The 17,379-nt window shown below is 47.3% G+C and overlaps 2 protein-coding genes across 2 annotated transcripts in view; both read left to right on the top strand.

Annotated features, from left to right (window-relative positions):
* CMTM8 (CKLF like MARVEL transmembrane domain containing 8) overlaps positions 1-5,329 on the top strand; it is a 71,613-nt gene extending 66,284 nt beyond the window's left edge. The window contains exon 4 of the mRNA XM_032459371.1: positions 1,824-5,329. Coding sequence (XP_032315262.1) covers positions 1,824-1,907 — 84 coding nt within the window. The 3' untranslated portion in view covers positions 1,908-5,329. The remainder of the gene's footprint in view (positions 1-1,823) is intronic.
* A 9,360-nt stretch (positions 5,330-14,689) lies between these two features.
* Positions 14,690-17,379, top strand: part of CMTM7 (CKLF like MARVEL transmembrane domain containing 7) — a 44,824-nt gene continuing 42,134 nt past the window's right edge. The window contains exon 1 of the mRNA XM_032459362.1: positions 14,690-15,029. Within this exon, the coding sequence (XP_032315253.1) occupies positions 14,871-15,029 (159 nt within the window). The 5' untranslated portion in view covers positions 14,690-14,870. The remainder of the gene's footprint in view (positions 15,030-17,379) is intronic.

Here is a 17,379-nt window from a genome sequence, read left to right as displayed (position 1 = left end):
TGCTACTCTTTGATTTACATGCTTCTCCACTGTTTGCATTTGAAAACCATGAGTGTGTATTTTTCTATTTTAAGAAACTAATTTTAAGTTTTTCTCTGAGACAGAATGTGCTAAAGTTAGTCTGTGGTGGTGGTTGCACAGCCCTGTGAAATACTGAAAAAAGGAGCCAAACACTTTAAATGGTTGAATTATGTGGCATATGAATCATAGCTCAATAAATGTTTTGAAAATGAATAGACGTACAGAAAACTGCATAATATTTAATGTGTAATTTTATAAATAACTAAGCAAAACATCAGTGTCACCTCCATCCTGATCAAGAAATAAAACATTTCTAGGATTCTGGGGGGAAAATATACTACTTAAATATACCTTGTAATGCAATCTAATAAAGCTTACAGGATATTAAAAAAAAAGTTTCTCTGAGAGTGGCCTTAAAATACCCCACCCGCAGTAGAAGTGTTAGGGGGAGGGGGCAGCTAGGAATGCCCATGTGGTAATACTAAGCTGGGGGTGAGACATTATATTCTTCACTTTTTTTCAAAATCTCTCTTTAAAGGTAAAGAGCATGGGTCCACATGAGATTAAAAATCAAAGGCTTTGGGTGGCGAGGGTACAGCTCAGTGGTAGAGCGCATGCTTAGCATGCACGAGGTCCTGGGTTCAATCTCCAGTACCACTACTTTAAATAAATAAGTGAATAAGTAAATAAATAAATCTAACCCCCCACCCCTCCCCACACACACACCAAAATTTTTTAAAGGGACAAATAAATAAACCTTAAAAAAAAATCACAGGCTTTGACAGCACTTGGGCTCAAGTTAGCACACGGCAAGGACTGGCTGGCACTGGGCGGTGATTGGCCCAGGAGTGGTCCCGAATGTCCCCACTCTCCACTGACACCCACGTGGGCTCCTGGCCTCTGCCCATCCTCTCGGCATGTTTGTGTTAACGGACCCTGTGGTCCTCTGCGGCCAAGCCCATGTCTAACACTGCCTACTAGAAATGCATGTGCTTTTCTCAGGTGCACACCCCCACACCCACCCCTTTGTGAACACCCCGGGGTTGTAGGAGTCATTCGACAGACTTTCCTGATACATTCCAAAAAAGGAAAACAGCAGAGCCAGAAATCATTTCAGAAGGAAGGTACTTGAACTGTTGCAGCAAAGTGTGTTACAGCTCAGTGTTAAAGCTCAGTGTTACAACTTAGCTGTGACAGCAACCTGGATCAGGGCTAGAGACCAGGCAGCACTCAGAGGGTTGGAGAACTCAGCTTTATTACACCAGTGGGCCCAGAGGAGTTAACACTCCAAGCTCTGGACCCCGTCTGTAGGTTTACACAGCCTTTTATAGGCTACCAGTCTAGACTTTGCAACATTGTGCAACATCATAAGCAAATAAGGTATAACAAAGATGACTAATTAGGAACAAGCTTTGTAGAAATGGACCAATCAGGAGTGAGAGAAGTGGACCAATTAGGAGTGAGAGAAATGGACCAATCAGGAGTTAGCCTAGGGAACCAATAGACTCTTAGGGGTAAGTTCCGCCTTCCTAGAAGTAAGCCATTTCAGAGTTTAAAAAGCGAGATACTGCTGTTGGGCCAGGGAACTGAATGGTGCTGGCAGGAGGGTAGCAGCCCTGCTTCAGGGTCCTGCCGTCATTTTCATGGGGCTTCCCACCTTAGAACCAATAAAGCAGTGTTAGGTGAGAAAGCTTGGAGTCATGGGATGCTGGGCGTGCGTTACTCAGTGGAAGTGAAATGATGGCTTTTGGTGATCAGAATGTGCCTTCAACCCCCCTTCTGGTATGCTTTCTTTTCTCCAGTTCTTTGCCTTCCTGGTCACCATCTGCTACGCTGGAAACACATATTTCAGTTTTGTAGCTTGGAGATCCAGGACCATACAGTGATTCACCATATGGAGAATTAAAAGAAGGAACAGAAAAGGAAGAATCTCACTGTAAAAACAGCTGTAGGTATAATGTATATTCCCAGAGAATTGTATTTAACTGATGTTTTTATGTACTTAGTTAAATTTACTCACGGTGGTTTGTTACAGTTAAACCACATTCTTATTTGCAAAGTGCTGTCGCTTATACTGAACTCTTAAACATCTTGTTGATGTCTTCATAGACCTTATTTTCTTAGGCAGTGTATAGATAAATTGCTAATACGAAGAATGCGTCGAATTTGTAAACCTAACTTTTGAAATGCCAGATTCTTTTTTGATTAAATGTTTCAGAATCTTGGGTCACGTTGTGTCTGATTGAAGTGAGGAGCCCTGTTGCTGAAGCCTGAGGCTGGGTGCTGCGGGGAATGCTTCATCCTCACAGGGCTGGCCAGGTGCGATACTGCCAGGAGACGCTTGTCCACAGCCCCCAGGCCTGGGTGATAGGGGAGACCTGCCTCCCCAGGTCCAGGGATCATCAGTGCCCACGATTCTCATGCTCACCAGTTGGTCCAGAAAGCATCTAAGGAGACACTAGCCTTGGAGCCCAGTAATGAGCTCGCCCCTGACTGCTGTGCTAGTGGTATTTTTTCTAACACACATTAAAATAAGTGCATAACCTTTAAAAAGACAAACACTTGCATGTTCTTTAAAATCATCTGTCTGACCACGGAGACATGGGTACCACATTTGGTGCAAAGTATCAGACCAAAAGGTCCCAGATCTCCAATCTCCAGCCCTAATGTTTTGTAATGTTGTTAGATACCATCAGACATTGGGAAGAACCCACTTGGCAAGGCACATGTGCGCTTAGAGGAAGCACTTTTAGGCAGGATGGTTCTTGCTGGTATGGCAGTGTATCTTTGGTGATTTTTCAACCTGAGCCTCTTTTGAAAAACAAAAAACCACAGAAACGTTAGTATAGTTGGCGACAGGATTTCAGCCTCACGCTGTGGATGTGGCCTTGCGGTTGCTGCTCTCCTGCGCTTGGGTGGCCGTGCTGTTTCTTTGTTGTTTGTTGTTTGTGTTGGTTTTCCTGTTGATCTGATTCTAATTCCTTATCCTGGCTCTGATTCCCCCTGTATAGGAGAGTCGGATTTCTTCAGTATTTGAAGGAAAGGATCCATGAAGAGTGTTCTTGGGTCCAAGGAGGAAGTGGGCGGGGACACCAGGTGTGAGAGGTGGCTGTGGGGTGTGGATGTGTGGGAACGGGTGGGCGTTGGGGGCTCCAGCGGCCTCTGAGTCTGACATTTAGCCATGAAGTTTCAGTCTCAGCAGCGCAGACCTGCGGGTGATCAGAGCTGCGCTCTTTCTGTAGCTGCATTTGCAGGCATCACCCAGAGAGCCTCTGACTCACTGATTTTTCCAAGAAGAGCTGAAATAACTAGTCAGGATTTTTGTGTGCTCTGCCTCTGTGTCCATCTCTCCCTCTCACGGTCCCAGAAGCGTATTCGTCTTCCACGTACCCTGTAGCTTTTTGAAGTACTTTCTTTTGCAGTCAAGTCTCCATAAAAGGCAGAAAACCTATAACCTAAGAGGTCTGTTTCTGGAAACAGTCATAAAGAAAGAAGCCTACTTTTATGTTCTTCTTTTCTGTGTGTGTGTGTGTGTGTGATTTATATAATCATGGCCACATTTATAGGAAGTAACTTCTGGGGTGAAAGGTTTCGTAAACTACTGTAAAATGCCCTCCAAATAGGCTACAACCATAGGCCTTCCCTGAACCAACAGCACCAAAGATACCTATTTCAAGAGAGCAATGATTCATTTGTGTCCAGGGGGACTTGCTGTCAGGTCTTTGTGTTTTTATTTGTGGCTTTTCAGTAGTGTGACCCTTTGTATTACCTTAAAAAAAACAACAAACCCCAAACAAAACCCAAAACATTTATTTTTAGCTGAAAGGAAATTATTATTTCTTCTTTTGAATACCGAGTTGGCTCATGAATAATTTTTAAGTGTGTGTTTCTAGACAACAGAATGCTTCTCTGTTGTTCAGCTAAAGCTATCAGTTTTAAACTGGGTTTACCTTTTCTTTTGTGAAAGAATTAAAAAACAAAGCCACATGCAGCACAGCCAGCGTAAGAAGAATAGGGTTCTAGGGTTGAAAAATATTATTGCAAGGATTGTAGTGAGTATCTTCTCTGCCATCTAAGCTCACTGTCTGCATTCACCTCTCAGCCCCTCCAAGACCATCACATTCTCTTGGATGGCGCTGGGTGGGTTTTTAATTTGATGTGTTTACCCGCTTGTGGCAAATCAATGAAATGCCTTAGGCATTTAATCTCTCCTTTGCAATTTCCAAATCATAGCCCGCAAAGATAAATGTTTAGCCAGTATTTTAAAACTGTAAGAAAATCTAGATGCAGGAATATTCACTGTCAGTTACTTTTGCACATTTTTAAATTGCTCCCTTCATAGAAATAGCCCCTCAGGGTACCAGCACACAAAAGATTTTAAATACACAAAATATCTCTGGATAGAGCAGAGACATTTAAAAGCACTAACCAAAGGTGCAGGCCTGGGTAGGAAATCAATTTGAAGTTCATATTTCTGTTCCCTAGACAATTACTAAATTGAAAAGATAGATTTTTTTTTTTTCACAGTGAAAAACAATCCAGGCATACAGGCAGACCTCGTTGCATTATGCTTCACTTTACGAAACGTCGCAGATAACGCGTTTTATATGATTTGAAGGTTTGTGGCGACCGGCATCAAGCAAGTCTCTCGGTGCCATTTTTCCAACAGCATTTACTCACTTCATGTCTCTGTGTCACATTTTGACAGTTCTCTCAGGATTTCAAACTTTTTCATGATTATTATGTTTGTTATAATGATCTGCAATCTGTGATCTTTAATGTTACTATTACTGTTTTGGGGTACAACAGACCACGCCCATAAAAGATGGTGAAATTAATCAACAAATGTTGTTGTATATTTTCTGGTTGCTCCACCCACTGGCTGTTCCCCCACCTGCCTCCCTCTCCCCAGGCCACTCTATTCCCTAAGACACAATAGCACTGAAATTAAGCCAGTTAGTAGCCCTACAATGGCCTCTTCAGTGTTCATGTGAAAGGAAGAGTTGCACGTCTCTCACTTTAAATCAAAAGCCAGATGTGATTGAGCTTAGGGAGGAAGGCATGTCAAAAGCAGAAATAGGCTGAAAGCTGGGCCTCTTGTGCTAGACAGCCAAGTTGTGAAAGCAAAGGAAACGTTCTTGTTCTTGAAGGAAATTAAAAGTGCTGCTCCAGCGAATAAACAAATGATAAAAAAGCAAAACAGCCTTATTGCTAAAATGCAGAAAGTTTGAGGGGTCGGGACAGAAAGAAGATCAAACCAGCCACAAGATTCCCTTGAGCCCCCCCCCCCCAAAAAAAAAAAAAAAAGTATAATCCAGAGCCGGGTCCTAACTCTGCAATTCTGGGAAACCGAGAGAGGTGAGGAGGCTGCAGAAGAAAGTCTGAAGCCTGCAGAGGTTGGTTCACGAGGTTTAAGGAAAGAAGCCGTCCCCATAGCATCCAGGTTCAAGGAGAAGCAGGAAGTGCTGATGTAGGAGCTGCGGCAAGTTGTGCAGAAGATCTGGCTCAGGTCATTCATGAAGGCAGCCCCACTGAGCAACAGAACAGCCTTCTGTCAGAAGAGGATGCCATCTAGAATGGTCATAGCTGCAGAGGAGAAGTCAATGCCTCGCTTCAAGGGACAGGCTGACTCTTGTTAGGGGCTGGTGCAGCTGGTGACTTTAAGTGGAATCGGTGCTCACTTACCATTCCAAAAATCCTGGGGCCCTTGAGGGTGATGCTGAACCCACCCTGCCTGTGCTCTAAAAATGGGACAGGAAAGCCGGGCGGACAGCACTTCTGTTGACAACATGGTTTACTGAATATTTTAAGCCCACAGTTGAGACCTGCTGCTCAGAAAAGCAAGATTCCTTTCCAGATGTTACTGCTCATTGACAAGGCACCTGGTCACCCAAGAGCTCTGATGGAGATAGACAAGGAGATTTGTGCCATTTTCACGCCTGCTGACACAACGTCGACTCTGCAGCCCGGGATGAAGGAGCCATTTCAGCTTATCATTTAAGAAATACATTTCGTAAGTCTGCAGCTGCCCTAGGCAGTAATCTCGCTGATGGATCTGCACAAAATGAATTGAAAACCTCTGGAAAGGATCCACCACTCTAGATGTAATTAAGAACGTTTGGATTCATGGGAAGAGGTCAACAAATGAACAAGAGACAGGAGTCTGGAATGTTGATTCCAACCCTCCTGGATGACTTTGAGGGGTTCAGGACTTCAGTGGAGGAAGTCACTGCAGATGTGGCGGAAACAGCAAGAGAGCTAGAATTAGACATGGAGCCTGAAGATGGGACTGAATTGCTACCATCTCATGTGAAAACTTGAACAGAGGAGGAGCTGCTTCTTACGGATGAGGAAAGAAAGCGGTTTCTCGAGATGGAATCTACTCCTGGTGGAGAAGCTGTGAAGCTTGTTGAAATGACAACAGAGAACTTACAATATTACATAAACTTAGTGTTAAAAAACAGCGGCAGAGTTTGAGAGGACTGACTCCAACTTTGAAAGAAGATCTGTGGATCGATGGTATCAAACAGCACTGCGTGCTGCAGAGAAATTGTTCGTCAGGGTCCATCAGTGCGGCAGACTTCACTGTTGTCCTATTTTAAGAAGTTGCCACAGCCACCCCAACCTTCAGCCACCACCACCCTGATCAGTCAGCAGCCATCAGCGTCCAGGCAGGACCTTCCAGCATCAGATGATTATGACTCACTGAAGGCTCAGGTGAGGGTTAGCATTTTTTCAGTGACAAAGGATTCTTTAATTAAGGTATATACATTGTCTTCTTAGACAAAATGCTGTTGTTGCACACTTAACAGACTACAATATAGTGTGAACATAACTTTTATATGCACAGGGGAACCAAAAAAATTCGTGTGACTGGCATTTAACATAGTGGTCTGGGACCAAACCCGCCCTATCTCCGAGGAATGCCTGTGCAAGGCTAGGGGCACGCGTGTGCACACTTACACTGAAAGGTGGCGGCCTGAGAAGCATTTGTGACCTTGGCCTCACATGCATGTCCTCCTGGCCACGTTCTGCTGCCAAAGTGAATTCTAAGCAGACAGCTGTAACGGAAGTTGAGTAACTAACGGTTCCAGTGTTGATGACATAGGATAATGAGGAAGGATAGAATATCTGTTGTCACAAGTTAACTTTGTAAGTCAACTTAGGTGTTTGGTGTATGTAAAAGAGAATCAGGTTTGAGGGAAAGTGCTTGGCAACACAGAGGTGATACTTTTTCAGAAACCAGGAAGGTGAGTGGCAAGAAAGCTGTTGATGGAGGAAACATTCCATTTGGAATGTGTGTTTTGAGAAAACTTTAATGTCACTGGCAGATTTTCTTTTCTAAAATGTTCAGAATAACCATTCATCCAGGACACCGCAGACCTTGTTGCTGCCTCCCCAGGGTCTCTTCTCCCTCCTCTCGTTTTCTGATTCCTCTGGTTTTTATTCCGTATCCGCCCCAGCCGCTCGCGGGGGAAGGCAGCGCCACCGTGACTCTCAGAATGCCGCCTGGGCTAAGCCCACCCCCGGCCACGGTGGCGGGTTCCAGCACGGGCCTGTGACCCAGGGCTTGCTGGGGACTTCTGGGAAAGGAGCGCTTCAAGAAGTATGTGGGGGCAGGAAGTTGTTGACAAATATCTTGTGACCACAAGGAAAGGCCAGTCTTGGGATGAGGGTGACTGCAAGAGCAAAGAGATGGAAAGAAACTTCTTGGTGATTATGTCACTGAGTCACTGAATCAGTTCAGCCCTGCAGGCTGCCAGGCTCTGGTCTTCACCATGACAGGAGTGGTTGTACCCACTTGGCTTAAGCTGGTTTCTGTTACTTACAGCAGTGTGCATCCTAACCAGTACACAGGACCTCCTGGCTAATGGCTTTCAAGCAAAGGCATAACGTCTTCGTTCTGGTTTCCTTTCTAGTAGGAGGTCACCACAGAGCCCTGGGTGGCTGGTCCTGACGATGGGGTAAGCCGGCTTTGGCACCACTGCCCGTTAGCAGTAGGAGGGCAGAGAGGGGAAAGTTCAAGAGTCGGCTTGACAGAGTGACTCAACCTCTCCGGGAGCTATTAAGGATGGTGCTCGCTGGGAAGATTCTAGAAAGAGAAAACACAGCGGGGAGGATAGTCCAGCAGAGGAGTTCTCATGACCTGACTCTGGTCACTGCACTGGGAGAGCCGAATGTGGAGGGGGAAACACGGAGAGGCTGGTCTCCAGCTGTTCCAACTTACCATGAGAACTCCGCCTCGAGTCTCAAAGACAGTCACCCTTGGGAGGGCGCTTCCCTCTCTGGAGGCAAGTTGGCCCCTAAGTGCCAAAGAACATTGACCCAGGAGCCGGGGAGGGTGTAGCTCAAGTGGTAGAGCGCATGCTCGGCGTTGCACGAGGTCCTGAGTTCAATCCTCAGTTCCTCCTCTAAACGTATGTAAATAAATAGATCTAATCCCCCCCAAAAAAACCCCAAAAAACAGATAAAGAAGAAAAGACATACAAAGAACATTAACCCTGTAAGGGTGAGGATTAGGTCTGAAGTCCTGACAGTTAGGAAAAGAGCTTAGAAATCAAAGGTGGCACATTCTTTTCAAATTAAAACCACGAGATGCTACATCGCACCCTCTAGAATACCTAAAATTAAAAGACTGGCAAGACCAAGTGTGGGAGAGGTTATGGACTACCTGGAATTCTCATCCAGCTGTCTCATGGGACTGTCAAATAGTGCAATGATTTACACATCATTTGACCCAGCAATTTCATTCCTAGATATTTTACCCAAGAGAAATATGTCCACAAAATACTTATACAAGACTATCCTTAGCAGCTGTATTCATAATTGGCCCAAACTGGGAACAACCAAATGGTTACCACATGGTACAAATTGTGTATTCATACAATGGAATACTGCCCAGCAAACTCTAGACAGATACATGCAACAACGTGGATGAATCACCAAAAGAGTACATTGAATGAAAGAGGACACCAATACATATATTAAATATATATATATAAAATGTTTGTTTCAATTTATATGAAATTCAAGACGAGGCAAAACCAATCTATGGTGATCAGAAGCTGGTCAGTGGTTTTCTGGGGTTAGAAGTGGAAGGACTGGCTAGGAAGGTGCGTAGGGAAACGTTCTGAGGTGATAGAAGTACCCTACGTCTTGATTGTGTGGGTTGCACGTGCGTGTACATTTGTCAAAATTCACAAGCTGTTTACTTAAAATGGGTGCATTTTATTTTTATTTTGTGTAAATTATACCTCAATAAAGTTGATTCTAAAGGAAAAGAAAACTGGGATATTTTTTTTAAATATTCACTCTTAAATCACATACTTTTTAATGTGATAGTCAAATCATTGATCATCTGTCTCCTGTCTGGTCTGTGACCTTTTGGAGAATTGGGGTGGTGGGTTCTCATCTTGATCTTCCTTGCAGAGCTCAGCACAGTGTGTGGAACGTAGTATGTGTTCATTTAACACCTGCCCCAGTGAAGTTACTGGGAAGTTAATGAAGGGTCCCAGAAGGGTTGAAGGATGAGCAAGTTAGAAGACAAAGTAGAGGAGGTAAACCAAGAGAGGGCAAGGCTGAGCGTGGCTGCGAAGCCAGTGCGGTGGGGATGTGTGACTACTGAGGGGATGCCGGAGGGGAGAGGCAGGCGAGGGGGGCTCCGAGAGTCACCGGGGACCCAGCACTGAGCAGCCAGGAGGGACCTGCAGGTGAAGAGCTGGGTCGGTGGACCCATTTATGGTGCTCGGAAAGAGATGGTCAGAAACCTGCTTATTTAAATAAGTGAGAGCTTCCAGGTGGCTCGTGAGCTGGTTACCTGGAGAATCACACAATGAGCTGATAGGTTTTTAGAACGTATAAATGACTAATTGCCTAACAACTTCCAGCTGTTTAATGATAATAGGCTTAGGCTGAACCATACAAAATTGCAAGTTTTTGACTTTGTGACCTACACACATAGCAGTTTCGTGTGATTACACCGACAACTTTATACGTGACAAGTGACTCTCACACAGGATGTCAGTTGATCCTCAGAAGCTCTTTGCCTTTGATAAGGCAGGTGTCCCCAGCCCCATTTAGCTGATGAGGACGACTGAGGCTTCGTTAAGTGGTCAGTGATTTGACCAGGGTCACACAGCGAGTAATTAGAATAGCTTGGGCTGACGTGGCAGTCTTCTGACTCCTGGCTGCTCGTGGACTGGAAGCATCTGTACTGAGAGGAAAGGATCCAGGTGAAGACTATATAGGGTGGAGGGCTGAAGTGGTACATTTCCAGAAATCTCTTTATGAAGAGATTTTTGAAGAGCCTTAAAAATGTTCGTTCCCGTGAACTTGCGGGGTGCCTCTCTCAGGAGTCGTGCACAAAGATGTTAATCCTGGTCTGATGTATAATAGGAAAAAAGAAAAGCTGGATCAGCCTAAAGCCCTAACAGTAGGGAAATGGCTCAGTAAGTAAATCCAATGAATGAGACTAGAAGTTAAGGCACCACAACCCAAGTTTATTCAGGATCAGAATTGATTGGCAGCCTCATTGAAGATTTAACTTTGTATTTTTAACACTTTTCTCAACCTATGCTTGAACTGTGGTTGCTAGACTGGTGATTAATTGATTCAGTTGTAACAACTGAAGATCAGTTGTTAAAGTGCTGTCTTTCTAAAAACATATAAGGGAGAAAAATAAATTGTACAGACCAAAAAGAAAAAAAAAATGCTGCCACTAAAAACCGTTCGTGAGGAATTTTTAACAGGAAATGTTTATGGTATAACTTAGAAAACCAAACTCTGAAGGGTGGTGAGATCATGGGGTGGTTTTTATTTTCTTTGTTTTTTCTGAATTTCCCAGTTTTCTACAGTGAGCAAGTAATACATTCAAAATCAGGAAATGGCAGATATGTTAAAATAAGGCAGTGGTTTCAGCAGGTTGAAAAGAAACCAGGATCCTCACTATTAGTGGAAAAATTAACATCATAAAGCCCCCTTATAAAGGTGGGCAAGTGACCCGAGCACTTACGGAAAACCATTCAGGGGACTGTACCCATTGCCTTGAAGGGAAGTGTAGTGATTTTGGCCATCATTTATCTCACCGATTAAAGATCTAATGGATAAAGAAGGAAAAAGAGCCTCTTCCTTTCCCCTTCCCTGATGACTTCATAGGAGTACTGATTCTGGTAGAAAACATTAGCACAAAAAACTAACTATTCCTTACATTTGTATGTTGTTTTATTACCTCTCTCTTAACATTTTGAGATTCATTTCTGTTTGAACCTTAAAAACGAGTGGTTTCAGCCCGTTTGACAAACAGAAACACTGAGGTCCAGACAACTTCCCCTGTGGGCAGACCAGAGTGCCCTCTCCTCATCCCAAAGGTCAGGCAAACAAAACCAGGACCTTTATGCAGACCGTTTCACTGCTGAAGGAGTTAGGGATCCTCCCCGTCACATCCCTTCTAAATGTACAGCCCTGAAGCGTGGGTCAACAATTCAAACACATGGGAAATTATCAGAAAATCAGAGAAGACTGAGGCCAGCTTCACTGCCTGATCCGTCAAATGTCACCATGCTCTCATCAGCCAACACCAAACCTTCTCTCCTTGTCCATCATTGGAGCAGATATTGGCGGGAGTCAGTCTGTGAAGCGACGTCCACCATCTGGTGGGTTTTTCAGAGACACATTGCAAGGGGAGGTAGGCAGGGACCACCTTTGCAGTTCAGCACCAAATTCTCAAAAGCAAGCAGGAACCAAGTACAAACAGCCTGAGCAGGGCAGTTAATATTAGCAATGTTTCACGTCCCTTGGTTGTGCACAGACCTCTCTCCTGGGGTATGTGAGGGACATGGGATGAGGCATATAAGCTGGACAAGGGTTATGAGCAAAGAGGGCAACTCTGAACCAAGGGCAGCCCTGAGGTTTTTTGCTTTTTTATTTCTTTGCTTGCTTGTTTTTTGCCGGATCCTGGTTCAGAATGCTGTTTGCACCTGTTTGCTGATGGCCCAACCTGCCAGGCGCAACCATCTTCCATCCCAACCTATTTCAGGGACCGCTAACATCTCCCGAATGCCTGACCACGTACCATCTCCTTCAGTCCTCCCAGCAGCACTGGGAGGTAAGCAGCGTCCACGCCCCACACCTTGCAGGTATGGAGATCCATGCTCCAAGGAATCTGGATTCCAAGACAGGTCTTCTAACTCTGAATCCAATTCTCTGCCACTCTGCTCCTTCCCTGACTCTCCAGATAGGTTTTCCTCTCATCACCCCCACCTCCAATTTTCAAAATAAATTCTGCTGTTTAAAACTGTGGTATTTGGTTGCAGCACCCCAAGCCGACTAACACCGTCAGAACCATTGGGAAACAGGTGCCCTTGTAAAGGGGTTGGATTGTTAGCTAGGAGGAAATATAAGCCTGTGCTCTATGCTGCCAGAGGTCATGAGAGGGCTGCCTGGCAGTAGAGCCAGCACAGAGGAGAGTGAAGCCAAGAGACAGAGGGCCTGACTGCCTGACTCCAGCAACTGGATCCAACAGTGCCTGAAAGATACCACAGCTGCATACCACAGTTACACCAGCCAAGGAATTCTTTCTGCTTTAGTTTCTGTCCCTTGCAACCAAAATCACTGTGACTAATACAGAGTCAATGGTCATTATTTTTTTTCATTATATCTGACCAGATATATCATCATAATCGTATTGGTATACATGAGTTGTGGTCAATGACATTCTAATGGAAGCCTTGGAACGTGCATTTCTTTAGGATAGATGAACAGAGAGGAACTTGGAAGTTCTTGAATTCTCACCAGCTAGTCAGAGACCAGTCACCTGGCTGGCTCCCCTTAGAGTGTGAAATCGTTAAAGGGGGCTGTGAAGTCTTTGCCTAAGCCCTTGCTCCCCAAGGGACAGCCCTTTACCCCAAGAAGGCATCAACCCATGTGAACATCTCTGGCTACTTGGCCATAGGTCTCGTGCATGGAGCCTCTTATCCGCCAGGCCAGCACACCACCTGATCACGATTACGGGGTCATGATAAACTGATTCACACAGAGTGGCCACCACCGGTGATTACTTCCTGCCTGGGCTGGGTGACACGCTGACCAACAGCACTCAGACAAACCCAGCCAAGTCTCAGCTCTAATGGACTCCAGAAATGACAGCGGTTCTCAGACTCCAACACACATCTCAATCACGTGGGAGGTGGAGGGACGACCTGTCAAGACACGGATTGCTGAGCCTCACCCCCAGAGTTTCTGATTCAGCAGCTCTGGGGCGGATGGGGGTGGGGCGCTAAGAATTTGCATTTCTCACAAGTTCCCAGGTGATGCCGATACTGCTGGTCTGGGGACCACACACTGAAAATCACCAATTTAGAAGATTGCTGAAGGGCCCCAGAAGGAGGGGGAATTAGCCAGTGCTGGGTTTCTCTCCTTCCCTGAAGCCTTCGCTTTAACAACGACCCCATGTCATCCCCATGGTGGGTTCCGAAGACTTGGAAAAAGTACAGAGGTGGAAATGTAAATCTACATGATACGCTATCCTAAGTTCATGCCTATGGCATCTGGAACTGCCTGCACGGCTGTCTCATTGTCACAGCAGCCCCTGGGTGCAGCTGTCTTTATTTTAGAGAGAAAGAAATGGAGTACCAGGCACTGTGACTGCTGTCTAAAGAGAAGACAGATATTGGAGGCAATTGGTTTTGGTCATGAAAAATTCAGATGTACACAGAAGTAGAGAAAATAGCATAATGAATCCCTAAAGTGCCTCAACTTTAGCAGTGATCGGTGCTCAAAATTGAGCGTTCATCAGAATCACCTGGGAGACTTGTCAAACCATAGGTTGCATGAGTATCTCCACATTCTAGAATTATTAAGCCCTTGCCACATTGATGACAGTCTTCTGAAGACGGGATAGTCCTGGCATCCAGTGATCTCATAGAGGTAGACTTTTTGGTTATCTCTAAATGTTTGGAGATATAACAAGTTTGGCCACCTAAACTCTAGTCAAAGAACACTGACAGCACCTCATTTCCAGTCCTGCTGGCACCTATCTTCATTTAAAAAGTAACTTAGAAGGCTTGCAACAGTATGTTACTGGGATAACAGTTTGACAGCTTAGTAGAGGTTAAGTCTATGCCTACTTTGTGACTCAGTAAAGTCACTCGTATGTATTTACCCCAGAGAAATGAGAGCTTATGCCCCCCCCATCTCACCAGAATGTTCACCGCAGCTTTATTGGGTATAACAGGATTAATCTCCATGTGTTGAGTGAAAGAAGGCAGACACAAATGAGATAGTCCGTGTTATTTCAAGTATGTCAAGCCCAAGAACAGGGAACACGAATCCATAGTGACAGAAAGTGGGAAAGGAGCCCGAGGGAACTTTGGGGGTATCGGCACGTTCTGTTGCTGTAGGTGGTGGGCACACAGGTGTACATTCACACACAGAACAGTTAATGGAGCTGAACACGGAAGGTTTGGGCATTTCGGTGTATGTGAGTTATCTTCACTCAAGTTCCCTTAGCACACATCCGCAGCTGCACCCACACCAAATCCCAGGAGGCTCGGACCCAGCTGTGCCCCGGCCTTGCCCACCTCGGAAAGGCCACGGTCCAGGGCGTCGGTTTCCCTCCTCCCTCCAGCCCAACTTCCGCGCCTGCCCGAGGGCGTGGGTTGCCGTCCCTTTCCGGAGCGCGCGGGCCGTCCCTCCCCAGCCGGGTCCCGCCGAGGCCGGGTGGGCGTCACCTGCGCAGCCCCTGGGCGCGTGCGCCCCGCCCCGGAACCCGCCCCCCGCGGCCCCACCCCGCCCCTCGGCATTTGGCCTTCGGCCTCGGCCGGAGGAGGCGGCCCGGGGGTAGGGGCCGCGCGATGTCGCACGGAGCCGGGCTCGTCCGCACCACGTGCAGCAGCGGCAGCGCCCCCGGACCCGGAGCCGGCGCTGGGCCGCCGGGCGGGAGCTCCTCCGAGGGGCTGCTGGACCCCTTCTACCCCCGCACCCAGGGGGCAATGCTGAAAGTGGCGCAGATGGTAAGAGAGGCCCGGGCGCGGGCCGGGGTCGCACGGGGTGGCCCCCGAGGGCAGGGTCGGGGTGGGGGGACGCGCCCGCGGCCGGAGCGTCGCACCCCGGGCGGGGACCGCGCCGCCCGGGTCAAGTTGGAGGGGGCTTCCTCGGGCGAGCTGCGCGTGCGGGCAGCCCCCGCGCTGGAACTCAGCCGCACCTGGCCTCCTCCCGCGGGCGCGCGCCGGGGTCCCAAGTTTTTCCAGCCGCTCGGCGGGCCCCGCCCGCCTGTGACCGAAACCACCGCCAAAGTTCCTTGGCGTCTTCCTTCCTCCCTCCGGCCGCGCCGCCCCGGACCCGAGCAGCGGGTGAAGAGCGCCCGGGCGGCGGCCCTCAGGCAGCCGAACCCCACCTCCCCCCGCCGCCGCCGCCGCCGCCGCCTCTTCCCCCGAGCCCCGCGCCGCAGGGCTTCCTGCTCCCGGCGCAGCTGCGCCCGAGCGCGGGGTCTAAGGCCCGGCGTTCACGGTGGGAGAAAGCGCTAGGACCCTTGAGGCAGCCGTCCCGGGCCCTGCCCCTCAAGTTCCGAGGGAGGGCGGGGTCTCGGGGCCGCGGGACGGCGGGGGTCACTGAGGAAGGCCGGCTGGGGGGAGCCGGAGTCTCGGGAACGGGGGTCACTGTGGAGCCGGGCAGGACGAAGGCCTGGGCGCTGAGCGCGACCCGCGCTGCTGGGGCCTGCTTCCTGTTCCTCACTCTCTTCTCCCTTCCCATTTTTTAATTCCTTACAATTGTTAAATGTTCAACACCTTTCCCATTTGTTTGATATGTTTTGAAACTGGTCTGGGCTGTCTGTGACTCCACTTATTGTAATGTTTGCAGCCAGAATGGTAGAGGGGGGAAGTGGTAGATTTGAAAGGAGGTGTAGGGGAATGGATGTGGGTCCGGAACCGACTACCAATGCAAGCCGGCCCGGGCTGGACAAGGATTGATGCTGAGTGTGTGTAGAGGAGGCTCTGGTTTTCTGCTTGAGTCAGACCTTGGTGGGCAGGGGGCTGAGTTCCCTTTCCTCCAAGAAGAGCGTGTAGATGGACCAAAAATTAGGAAGTAGAGGCGTTATAGCTACTAACAACAGAAAAGAATCATGCTGAACAGTGTTGGTTTTGACCAAGGCTGTGTTGTGTTTTGTTTTGTTTTGTTTGGTACAGGCTACAAAGGGACCAGCCTATATCCCTATCCTTAAAAAAATGTGGGTGCAGGTGGGGGCAGGCCCTACCTGAGCATTGGAAGACATATCAGGAGCTGAATGAATTTGTTGGACAAAGGTCATGGAGAAGTCTCCATTTCAGCCTCCTAAACTAGCCTCTTACCTGTGGCCCTTGTGCCAAGTTGCAGGTGTCAGTGATGGACTTGTTGTTGCAAAGACTTGGAGAATTGCTTCTCCCTATGCCCAGAGGATTCTTACACCTTCTTCCTCCCTGGGTGCCCCCCTGCGGCTGCAGGCTGGCTTGAGCAGATCCCTGGGAGTGAAGTTGCCATGGCAGAATGGTTATATTACAACAGAGTGACTGTTCAGTCTGCTTGGGCCCCTTGTCCAACTCCTCCCCATTCTCCTCCTCCTCTTTTCTGGGGCATCTGCTTGGGCATTTGATGTACTCTTGGCCTCTTTGCTGGAAAATACTGGCCTAGCCAAGTTTTAACATTGGGAAGGGCAGAAGCAGCTAAAATAGTGTTGCCCTCTGGGCATTCTATTCATGAGTCTCTGATTTTGACCACTGATGTTTCATTTGCATCCTAAACAGGCTGCCCTTTTTGTCCTAAATGTCCCATAAAGCATCCTCAATGTCTGACCAGCGGACCTGTTACACACTACCTCGAGTCATTGAAAAGGCTGTTCCCTTGGAGAAGTTTCCTTTCTTTGGGTCTCGCCTGGGTCCCCCACTACCAGAAAATGAGAAACTGAGAAAATGGGAAGAAAGTGAGTTTCTAAGAGAATGTTGGTACTTGATGTGTAATTTTAATGAATCCTTAAAATCGTGTGGCCCCTATGGTTTAGTTTCTTTGGCCTTTCTCTGTAAGAGACACAGTCACAGTGTAGGTCCTAAGGCACTGGGTTTTTTTTTCATCGTTGTTAATAGCTACGTTGTTTGAGCCCTCCTCTTGTTCTTAACGTGCTAGGAATTTTTGTGCTTCACTTTATTGTACTTCGAGGTACCACGTTTTTTACAAATTGAAGGTTTGTGGCAACCCTGCATTGAGCAAGTTGATTGGCGCCGTTTTTTCCCAACAGGATCTGCTCTCTTGGTGTCTCTGTCACATTTTGACAAGTTTGGCAATATTTAAAACTTTCTCACTATTATGTTTGTTATGGTGGTCTGTGACCAG

The sequence above is a fragment of the Camelus ferus genome, chromosome 17 (genome assembly GCF_009834535.1).
Source record: "Camelus ferus isolate YT-003-E chromosome 17, BCGSAC_Cfer_1.0, whole genome shotgun sequence".
Classification (NCBI taxonomy): Eukaryota; Metazoa; Chordata; class Mammalia; order Artiodactyla; family Camelidae; genus Camelus; species Camelus ferus.
This window is presented reverse-complemented; position numbering and strand designations above follow the sequence as displayed.